Below are 12,219 nucleotides of genomic sequence, written 5' to 3' on the forward strand. Positions count from 1 at the left end.
ACTCTACACTGCTCTCTGATTCTTTAACTGTGTAACTCCAAAGAGATCTCCTCGGAACTTTTTGTGCTTCACATGCTGGATATTTTCAGCTTGGGTTAGATTTCTCTACTTTTGAGGGTTTTATTGGCATTGGTTACAGACCAAGAACTATTCTGCTCTGGTATTTGTCTTAAATGTTTTGCCATGCATAAAAATGAAAAACTGTTATTTCTATTGATTCTCCTTCAGACCACGTAGCAAATTCAAAGAGAAATAATAACTAAGTGAAGAGAAACTGCTAAATGACAGAAAGGAAAAAGGAGTATGTTCCTGGGCCTCCATCTGAAAGGTCATATACCTGGCATCTTTTGAATGTCAAGCCTAAGACGAGAAAGCAGTGTGAATAAGCCAGTGCCTTTGCATTGCTGGTTGGCAGGTTGGCTGACTCGCTCTTGCTGTCCTTGTGTCAGGATCTGTCACTGCGAGGGAGATGATGAGAGCCCCCTCATCACACCGTGTCGCTGCACGGGGACCCTGCGCTTCGTTCACCAGGCCTGCCTGCACCAGTGGATCAAGAGCTCGGACACGCGCTGCTGCGAGCTCTGCAAGTACGACTTCATCATGGAGACCAAGCTCAAGCCCCTCCGGAAGGTAGGCTGCTTTGGAGCTTCATTATCCTCCCCTGTCACAGCTCCAGAATGGCTGTGGAAATTGCAAGCACAGTTAAAGAAACATCTGTCCAGAATGGCTTTGTATTTGCTGTTGTTAATTAGTCACGGTGATTTTATTCTTACATTGGTTAATTTTCAGCAGCAGAGAATTAGACTAAAGACTCTCTTTCATCACACATACAATATAAATGCACAAATAATAGTATTTTGGTTTAGACTTTCAATCTTCAGCTTTTTTTTATGGGTTCATTTCCCTATTTTTAAGCCAGAAAGAAATCTTTTCATGTTTTACTCCTGAGTAACACAGTCCAGTTCACCCAGCAATTTTTACATGAAGCCCATAACTTTTGGTTGAGATTGATGCTTATAGTCAATTTAGCTGCATCTGTTGCAGCTGTGACACCCATGAGCAAATTAATCACTTCTACTTTAAAATTAGTTAATGGAATTTAAAAGACAGGGTGACTTTTCATTCTGAATGTCAAATGTGTGTTATCTGCACTCATGTTTTCTAAGATAAATCAATAAAATGGTTCACAGACTATCAGCATAGGCAAGGTGAGGAGTTTATTAAACATATGTGGGTTCTGTTTTCTTTGGAGTGGATAATTTATCTTTGAATTTTTATTCTAAAATGCTCTCATTGTTCTGGAGTCTTGTTGAATCTTTGACGTTTGAGTCAACCTGGAGCTGGGCAAGTTTTGTTTTAAAATAAATTTCTACATTAAAAACATGTAGCAACTTTTGCTTGGGACTAGCATACGCTTATATAGTAGTGTTCTAATGGCAAAAGACATTTTGGTTTTATTGGCCTTACACAAGTAGCAGTAGTTCAGAGAAAGGAAAATCAATGGAATTCCTTCATGCTTCCCATTCAGGGGAATTTTCTGTTAAATCTGTGGTGATCAACCACTTCTGAGGAGAGAATTTGGGCTAATTTGGAAAGCAAAGCTTGTGATAGGGAAAGACAAAGTTCTCAAATACTAGGTAGATCTGGCCATGTATGCTAGAAATTGAAACAGATGGAAATAAAAAGGAGATTACTAAAAACTTAATTATATTGACTTCTGTTTTAGTAATTGCAGATTAATTTTAACTAATGTGACAGGATGAGATAATTGTATTAAAAACCCCTGCCTGTTGCATATTTTCAGGGGATTTTTCAGTTTATATATTTCTATTTTCAAACCAAATTGCTTTAACATCTAACAAGTACTCTTACAACAGTTACTTTTCTCAAGAGAATACACATACCAGTATTTTTAACAAAAGCCTTTTCCTGTTTTTGCTAGATAATATAGCATCTATTATAAAAGAGATACAAAATTTATAACAACCAAGGAGAAAAGGAGTGAAAAATGTGCATAACTTGATATCAGAAGTAGGCACTTTTAACTCTGTGTGTGGTCAGTGCCACATCTCCTCCCCCTTTTAGAGTAGTAATGTACTCCTGCAAGTCTGTAATTTCTTAATTGAATGAATGCCACCTTATTCATCTTATCATTGGTTCTCAGGTGTGCTTTAGATTTCTGCCATAGAAAAGATTCACCTCTTCTTTCAGGCAGGATATTTTTGCTTCTGCTCGAAGCACTGCTCAAAAGTAGTTTATCTGCCTGGCAGTCTGTGCTGGCAGCATTCCTCCCTTCAAATGCAATGCTGTCAAATATTTGTTGGCGTAGCATGGACCCACTACCTTACTATAAATCCTTTCTTATAGGTCACACCCATTTCAGAGACCAAAGCTCCTAGAGATTTCAAAGTTAAAATTAGTTGTCCTTTGGCATTTATAGCATTCAATTGTGACACCCTTCACATGTTACATATAATTAAAAATGTGATTCTTACTACGTGTGAGCACTATCATCACCATCAATCACAAATTTGTGAAACACTAAACAGTTCATGAGAAGCTGTTTTGGAAACCAGGTATTTTGACAGCTGTAGCAAAGCCAGGGTAAGGGAGGGAAGAGTGATCATGAGACCTGCCATATGCGTAGAGCTGACTGGTAAATTTCCACCCAAACATCCTTTATAAATATCACTGTTTTGAAACTGTTTTGTTTATGATCTTTTTCTGTCAGAATTTATATATTTCGCAAAAGTGGAAAGTCCCAGTGAAACACTTTCAAATTTCTTAGCAGCTTTTATGAAGCCTAAAATCTCGGTTTTGGGGCATTCATTGGGAGTCAGTGTTTTCAAAAAGACTAGCACAAAGGGTGGTTACCAGAGACCAAAGTACTGTGGGACAAGCAGCTCCTAGCACCAAAGCTGTTCGCTATCCTGTCTCCTTGATGCAGAATCTGAAAAAGTATTACCTCAATGCAGAGACTCACTAAAATTATTAAACTGAGTTTTACTGAGGATTCTTACTGACTCTGGGATTTCAAGACTTTGAAAGCTTTGTGTTTTGCTAAAGCTTGGTTCTGTACTAGACCTCAAGAGCCTTCAGTCCCCATCACTAAACCTGGCCTGTCAACAGTGAATCAAAATTTCCAAACTTCTGAAATCCCCTTGGCATAATGGCAGGGACATTATGTAACTGAAAACGACACAATTCTTGTCAACTTGGTTGTATGCCGACTGGAACATCAAAATTGACCTGAAAATTTTATTAATTTTGTTAATAAGCTTTGAGGAATTCTGAAAACAGATTTCTTTTCCATGCTTCCTAAACAGAAGACCATATATTTTGTTTCAAGAAAGCAGTGCCTATTTAATTCCATAAGAAACTAATTTATTAAAAAACCAAAGGAAATTATTTCCCCTAAAGTGATTTTCTGCCCAGCTCCAGATGATTCAATTTCCATGGCCATTAGACCTGGATTTGAAGTGACATTCTACAAGTGGAAGGGTCGCATCTCTTTACCAGTTCTTATTTTTTGTTTTTTAATCTTTCTCATCACTTATTATACAACATTCTGTAACTTGGTTCCTGACTGTGCATTGTTTCATTATGATGAATTTTGTCATAATGTCTTTCTAAAATTCCTACTGCTGGTCTCCTGAAAAATTACAGACTAGCAAACTTAATTACAGCAATCTATAGTTTTGCATTTTGCAAAATCACAAAAGCATGATTAAAATATAAACTAAATTCTTTAATTCAGTTATGAATTACTGTCTTTATTTATGCCTCAGCTCTTCGTACACCTTCATTGTTTCATAACAGATGTTTTTTTCAAAGTCTTAAGGTTTTATAGTACAATCATTTTGGAATATCATGCCATATCTATTAGCACTCATAAGTGACAATGTAGGACATACTAAGTTAACATAACTTAAGCTAATTGGTATTAAATCAATAGAGTTGTGCCAATGTGCGACAGTTATATAATTAGAGAATCCCTGAAAGCACCAGACATCAAATAAAACTCAGTTTAATCATTTTAGTGAGTCTTTGCATCCTTTTAAGCATTGATCAACGGACATTGCAAGTGTTTCATATATTTGGACAGGTCTAATTGCTCAGCTCAAGATAAATACAGAGATTAAATATTAAGCATTGCTTAGTGTTTCTGGTTTATTTCTCATGGTTCCTGTTACATCTGTCTATCATTATAAATAATACAGTTGCATTTGCAATCCATCTCTCAGCATCTGCAATCCATGATGCAGAATTTAAAAGGTGACTTTATCACAGAAGGAATTAGAAAGTGGTAAGAAGCTTGTGTGAGTTCCGTATTGAGCTCTCTCAGGTAATAGCTTAAACCTGAGGAAAACACTTCTTATTTAAAAAAGATGCAATCCTAGATATTAACACCTGTATTTCATATCTCTTGAATTTGGTGTTTGAATCCTAGTAGAAAAGGTAATTGAATGAAAATACAGTGAGAATTAAATGGATTAAAATGTCAAATTAAAAGGAGCTTTAAGCACAAAAATGTATTTAAATGGAGATTCTCAACAGTGTCTTGCTATACTTCAAAATACTTCTCATATTTAAATTTTACTATCTATTTAAGACGTCTAGTATCTGATGAGATGTCTTACTTTGATGCATCATCCCATCATTGTGTGGTGTCAGAGATGTCTATTTTCTCTCCCAATTCTGTTTTTGAAAAGATTTGCAAATAAGGTCTTATTTATGTGAGCATAAGCAATATTGCTCATTGTTACGATGCAGTTGCTCTGGGTCATTAAGGAAGCACAAGTCTTTTTTTTTTGTTTACAGAAGCATTATGTAGCAGTTGAGGTAAATTTTCTTTCTGATAGAAAGGTTATCTGAATTTATGCTTTCTCAATAAAAAAGGAACTAGGAATGTTCTTTTAGTACAGAGTGATATATTTCAAACAAACATAATGCAAACATAATGCTGATCATAAAATAAACTTAATCTTATTTATTTTGTATGTGTATATATATCTTCTAAATGTTTATCCCTCTTGTCTTCTGTATTTGTATTCTTATATATAAAAAAAAAAATCTCATAGCATCCCTGAAACATTCAGTGATGACAAAATACTTAAGGGTGTTTTTTTACTTTTGATTCAGTGGTAACTTGGTAATTCATATTTACATTTCTTTTTTAAGAGTATGGTGATCATTGCCGAAAGTTATAGAACCTCTAGAGAAATTTTTGTGGTATACTGCTCCGAAACCAAAAGTGCTGGCCATTAGAAACTACTTTTGCAAGAGTAAACTCTCAGATCCAGATGTGACTAGAAGAGTCTTACAAGAAAAAGCCCCAAACTTTTGAGCAGTCATTACCATACTCCTTGCTGTTCAATTCTTACTGCCCTGTGCTGTGAGGTATGAACCACCTGGCTTTGTCACTGGTTTTCTAATAATGCTCATGATAAGAAGTGGTATCATATATATTGCATAGGACTTGCTGTGGGACTAGTTCCCTTTTGACCCAATTTGATGAATATTTTGCAGTTCTCAATATAGAAGGAGCTTCTGCATTTTTCTTTGATTTCTGGTGCAACTACATAGTGTCGTCAAGGCAACCTGCTCCAGTGTTATCTTTCTTCCAGTAAACTGTCTCAAAACATCAGTGGCCTCAAATAATTGCCTGCAATATGTGGGGTCAGACACTTCACCAGTATGCACAAAGGCACAAAGCTATTACTTTCTTGTTGGCTATCATGTCATTATAGCAAATAACTTTGGGCTCAAGGGACAATGTGTATATTAAAGCTTGTGAAGTAAAAATGATTCTATAGCATTTATATCCTATTGTAATGCTTCAGGGATACAAGGGACTACTTTGTTCAGACAGTTGTATTCTTAATTTTTGAGGATAATAGAGCATTACTGCTAATTTATCTGTATATAGACAGCATGCTATAGTTCATAGAAGAATGCTGTCTTGCATTTTCTGCCACAAGAACAAACTAGAGCTTAGCTTTCTTACAGTGGTAGGATTTGTGCTAGCCTGCCATCTCCGTATGTCTTTCTCTTCCAATCACAACACACCTATATTCACACAGCTATTCCTGCTCCCATAGACTTCTGACAAAAGATTCTTGTGCCTCTTACCTTGAAACCATCATAACAGACCCCTAGACTTGCTAAAAGCCATCTTACTGTGATACTTTGCTATGCATCCCATATGCAGCATCCTTCCTGGAGGTAGAGCAAGATGTTGGTATGGTCATTGCTTTGAACTTGCATTCTTTTAAGAAGCAAATGAAAAATATTATACTAGAAAATCAAATGAAAACTATGTCCTCTTCTAATTAAATGCCAGTGACCAAATTGGCTACTTTGCTGCTCAGAAGCATTTGCAAAAGCAAAGGGAATTTGGGACATTGTTCAGCTCTGGGTATTAGTAGTGTTATCCACTATTGTACAGACCCTTCAACATGAGCTCTGGGAGGTACAAATCTTCTGTGCTTTCTGAGGCTGAAATAAACAGTTTGATCTGAGCTGTTTACAGATGCAACTTACATCAAAAGATTCAATTCCCATTTCAACTAGAGAACCCTACTCAATCCTGCAATCAGCCTCTCTCTTATTTTTAAGGATTTGGGTCCTCCTTTTCATTTTTTTATTTAAGCCCTTTCAGTGTTTTATTTTACAGTTTGACCTCATCAATAGTTATAACCAAGGAAGGACTGGGAAGCTGAAGCATTGAAAATGATTAACAGAATCTCTGGGTTTATAGATAAATAAAGTGTAAATAGAATGCTGACACAAAATATATAGTTAATAATATGAGATTAAATGAGCATAATCAACCCAAGTATTGACCTAAACCAATCATTGTGATTTATGGAGTTTTTTAAAATGCCATTTTTACTATTTAATTTTGAAGTTAGGAACTTTACCAGCTCCCATGGGAGGGGGCCACTATTCATTATATGATGAATGCAGGTAATTATCTGTCACATAATTAACACGTACAATTTTACAGTTGTTGCTTGCCTCAAATGTATTTTGCCTGGGACCTATTGATGTGAGAATGATCTGTTCGCAGGTTGATGCTTACTTGATGTGGAATGCATGCTAAAAATGGATTTTCTTTAACAGTGATGGATTTTCTTTAACACAGTGATGATGTTCTTTTGAACACAGAAATTCCAGTAGTGGATCTAAATTATGACCAAATGGGATAACTTTTACTTTACTCAGGTTTGGGGGTTTTTGTTAATTTAATTTTATTCCTGTAGCATTTTAATAAAATTATTGGGGGAAAATTAGAATTTCCTCTTTTTTTCAGAATTAATAGCTTCCCTCGGCTCTTTACTAGAACACTAGGCTGTAGTTTTATTTTACTTGCTATAGCTTTCCCCAGCACAACTTTCCTCTATTTTATTTTTATTTAATTGGACCAAAAGAATCTCTCTTGTGGAAAAATTAAAAGGCAGAGAAGGCAACTGTAGCTATTCATTGGAAAGTCAGTATTCTTCCTAAACCCATATTTATAGATAATTAAAAGCCTCAGCTCCTTTTTTTAATCTTTGTTATGTGGAAATTCAGACATATGTGTAGATACTATGTATATAGCTGCAAAAAAAGGATATGTCCAGGTATGTTTAAACAACAACATATTTAAAAATACCAGGGTTTTGGCAAAGAAAGACATTTAAACCAAACCACATCTTTGTAGCAGTTTGAACTGATTCTCAGCAGGCTGGACAATTTGAAATAGAGGAAATTAAGCACTGTGATGAATACTGAAGAGAAGGCAATTGAAGTAAAGACTAACAAAACAGTGATTGTATTCTACAACTTGTTTTAGGTGCCTAAGGCAAGTGATCTTCAGAGAAATTTCCTGCAACTGGACGTGACTGAAGAACTAAAGGAAGTGGAGAGGGTTACAAAACCATGTAATAGGATGTTGGTCTCCAGCATGTTGCTATATCAATTTTTCTAATTTTCTCTCCTTTTCCAATTTCTACCATGCTATTGGAGCCTTCTGTCCATGTCCATCACACTATAAGCACTCAGATGTGCAAAGGGAACCCATCCTACTTGATATTGAGGGACAGAGACTCAGGCACAGACTGCTGGGAGATAGTTTGTTATGGCTCCTGTAGTGGAGAAAGGACTTGTGGATGCTTTGACCACAGCAGAATCCATCTCAAATCCACCACTGAGCCTATGTCATGGTTGCTTTTATATTGCCTCTAGAATACATACCACAAAATGCAGCAGCCCTACCTGCTTTGGTCAGAAAGGGAAATCTCAGCAGAACTGGTCTTACAGCAAAATTACGGTCTATGCTCTTGTGATATGGCAGTTTGACTGATTTTTTTATGGTTTTCTTTGTGTGTATATGTGTCTAAGTTGTTGTTTGAGGACTGGACTGTGATTTAAGGGTATTTTTACTTAGTGACTGTAGCAAATGTCATGCCTTCAATTAGATATGCTGCTCTTTTGGAAATAGAGTAGGCAGAGGCAGGAGTTGACACGTGCAACAGACAACAGTAGCATCTGTGTCTGTTCTTGACTAACTGTGATAAAAGTTAATGGAGACATAGATTCTACCCCTTTTGTCTCTGTTTCTTTATGGGTTCCCAACAGGTAGTTTCTTTTTTGATTTTTAAGTAATAAAGTCATGTGCCCAGGTACCTGAAGTAAATATTTTCTAGAGTTCTAGATGTGTGCCTCTTGTTCTTAGTACCAGATATTATATTCCCCATAGTTTTACATAATGGTGGTAGTTCACTCCTGAGCAGTGGTTTAATGTTTACCTGCAGTTTCTCTGTCAGGATTATATTTTAGATAAGGTATCTGAGGTGTACTGTGTTTGGAGATAGTGATCTTTTTCTTAAAGGTCTTAAAAGCCAAGAAAAGAAAAAGTAATTGTGGATGAGGAGTTCATGATAGCACTGAAGGCTCTATTGAACAAAAGATTGCTTAATGTCTTTTCAGCATTTAAAGAAGATGCTTGGAAAGTAAACACTTGGTTGTGGGCTTCTGCATTCTATATATTGATGTAAAGCAAATTCTAGCAGTTGGGAGCTAGAAAGAGGCTCCTAATATGGAGAGATTGTGCTATAATTACTTCCCATGGGGTTTCTTGCACATCTCTCCAAAGCATCTGGTTTTGGCCTCTATCTGAGACAGAGGGACGTGAGGTCCTGTATTTCCAAAACATAGGTTGTTTGAATTGGTTTTTTGTTGTTGTTGTTTTTGTGGGTTTTGTTTTTGTTTTGTTTTTTGTTTTAGTTTTGGTTTGGTTTTGGGATATTTTTGGGGGTTTTTTGTTAGTCTATGTTGGGATGATTAGGATGCAAGTACTGAAGTTCTTTTAGTTGGTAAATGACAGGTATTCTCAATACTTTCATATTGCAAAAACAGCTACTTAATTTTAGAAACTATATTATTGAATTACTTAATTTTTACACTTCTTAATTTCTACACTTTTACATTTTTTAAGGGTTTGCTAATTGATGTTGTACACAGCAAAAAATTGCACAAGCTTGAGACAAGTGCACACTGATTATATCACTTAAGCCCAGCGATTCTAATTGTCACTTTAAAAAGAAATAATGTGCCATCTTGGTTATGATAAAACTGAATTATTAGTTCTTTGCAGATGATAATCTTAAGGTGTTCAAAGTGAGATTTTTCATTATGTATTTCTTTTATTACTCTAGGTATGCATATCATACAAAAGTGAATTAAAGTGTATTTTTCTTTAGAAATGCACCCATTTCTGGTTCAGTTAAAAAATTTTAATAGGTGTTTAAATGCACCAGACATTCCTTTGAATTCCAGCCAGGTTTGTTTAGTATCTCCTAGGGACAGAAATAGATTTTGAGCAAACTTCAGACAGGTTTGATAGAAAATTATCTCTACTAGAACATCTAATGAGACAAGTAGATGAAAGTAAGGCTGTGCATAGATAGGGCTATATGATCCACCAGGTGACATGGGAGTTTAAAAATTCATTTCATTTCCCTATTCAGCAATTAACATATCAGGGGTCTAATTATGGCCTTCTATTCTTGATTCTTATAAGAGTTTCTTCTCTGGGATACATATTTTGAAAAAAGGCAATGACAAATATGTTTTCTGTATTTTCTGTGAACCTGCTCAGTTCTTACTTCTCTCTGGATGTGTCTGGGGAAAAGAGCACAGTTTAGGTGTTTTCATGGCCCGAAACCTTCTCTTGTCAGCTGTCAGACCTGGCTCATTCTGTTGGACTGTCTGAGGGGCACTTCTGACGTTGGAGCAGGATGTGGGGATGCATACCATGTCCTTTAAGACACTGTCCCCATGGTGCAGACTGCAACCACATGTTGTTTAGATGGCATAGAGAGGCCCAGAATGCTTTTATTCAAATAACAAGGTTTGAAGTCTCAACTCTTATGAACGCTTCAAATTTCTGCAAGGCTATTTTGTTCTCACAACATGAATGGAGCCCTGTTGTCCCTTATTACTATTATTTCTTCCTCTTCCACCCACTGCACAAATTCCATTTGGAAAACTACCATGGCAGCTGCTTTCCTCCAGCTGGTAGGTTGATAGCAGTGAACAGCTCACTGTGGAGCCTGAGCCAATTAGTACTGCAACAAGTGACCAAAAATTCCTCCCTAATATAAATATCTGTGAGCTATATATTCCCACGTTGACATGTCTTCACTGCCCAGTTCATTTCAGCATATGCTGCACCAGTTCTTTTTCAATGAGCTGGCTAAATCCTTTGGGTTGAGTTTCAGATAAGATCTTTTTCTATGTGTTTTTTAGTTTATGTGCAGAGTGCAGTTTCTACAACAGCCTCTAGTAAGTAATTTTAACCTTTATTTTGCAGGTGTAATTACTTTAAGATAAAGGTTGGCTGAAAGTATTTCTTCAGACTGTAGAAAGAATTCAGAAAATTATGCATCATGGCTTTAGCTCTCAGTGAGAGCAGAAATCCTTCCAGCTGTGGGTGTTGTTTACATTATACATAGGCATTTTTTCTGCTAAATGATGGATAGGGAAAATGTCAGGAAAAGTATTTAATATTAGAAATGTTCCAGCCATACCAGCTTCCTCTGTCAGACATTCTTACATGCAATTTTAAAAACAGGGTTCCTGAAAATACCCAGGGGTTAAAAAGTCCAGGCATTCATCATATGTTGCAAAGCAGCCCATTAACTTCACCTTCAATATTTGGCATCCTCAGTGCTGAGCCCCTGCAGCAGAGAGACCTTCAGCTGTAGAGGTGTGAATCTGCAAACCTGCAGTAGAACTGCAGTTGCCTGAGGACATCGGTGTACGCACAAAAATCTGTAGCCAGCGTGACAGAATATTACCATGAACACATGGGCACAGAGTGGTGGATGGGAGCAGGCAGGCAGCAAATCCCAAATGCCAAGGTGGGGAAAGGAAACACAGGCAGCAGAGTTTGCTAAGTGCCACTGAGAGGTGTGGGGACAGCGTTTGTGTGAGCAGCGTGGGGCTTTCGCTTCTGCATTGGGCCACCATGAAACCACTTTGCAGAAAGCGTAATGTATGGGAGGGAATTCAAATTGCAGATTCGCTTCTGTTAAGCAGAGAGGCTGTGTTGGTATGTAGGATATGAACCAGCATCCCCACACTCACAAGGAGTGTTTTCAGAAGATACTAAAGAAAATATCCATTATTACTTGTTGCATATTGATTAATCAAGCTATTATTAGAAGTGGCACGCAGAGAGGCAGATTTTTGTCCTTTAAATTAAATATGAGAGACTTTCTCAGACTACTTTACAGGAAAAGGAAGTGGTTGGCAACACGATTTAAAGTTCCCTGTATGTTTTAGGGTTTGGTGGGTTTTTAAAATATTTTGGTTTTTATTTCCCCAGAAGACTCATAACTACATTTTGTAATTACAAGATTGGGATTTGAAATCGGTAACCATTCTCTTGAAGTTTCTGAGTGAAATTTTCTTTAGGAAACAAAAGCAAAACACGAGGTAGAAACCTAGAACAGGGTACAGTTTTGTAGCTGCCACTTTAAGGATTATTCCAAACTTCTCTGACAGTAAAGCACAGGAATTCCAAGGTGCACGTTGTGTCTTAGAAGCAGCTGTAAGTAGTTGGGGTGGGACGAGTTTTTATCACATTCGCAATCCAGCTTCTTTCCATTCCTGCTAGGAGCCTGTGAGTCAGGCAGTCTCCTACCACCCTCCAGTGGTTTTCAGAGCACA

General features: G+C 36.8%; 1 protein-coding gene across 13 annotated transcripts in view; it reads left to right on the forward strand.

Annotated features, from left to right (window-relative positions):
- Positions 1–12,219, forward strand: part of MARCHF1 (membrane associated ring-CH-type finger 1) — a 222,783-nt gene that overhangs the window by 199,667 nt on the left and 10,897 nt on the right. For all 13 annotated transcript variants that reach the window (XM_072928432.1, XM_030271420.4, XM_030271416.4 and 10 more), the window contains one exon: positions 450–630. In XM_072928432.1, coding sequence (XP_072784533.1) covers positions 450–630 — 181 coding nt within the window. The remainder of the gene's footprint in view (positions 1–449; positions 631–12,219) is intronic.

Source organism: Taeniopygia guttata, chromosome 4 (assembly GCF_048771995.1).
Source record: "Taeniopygia guttata chromosome 4, bTaeGut7.mat, whole genome shotgun sequence".
Classification (NCBI taxonomy): Eukaryota; Metazoa; Chordata; class Aves; order Passeriformes; family Estrildidae; genus Taeniopygia; species Taeniopygia guttata.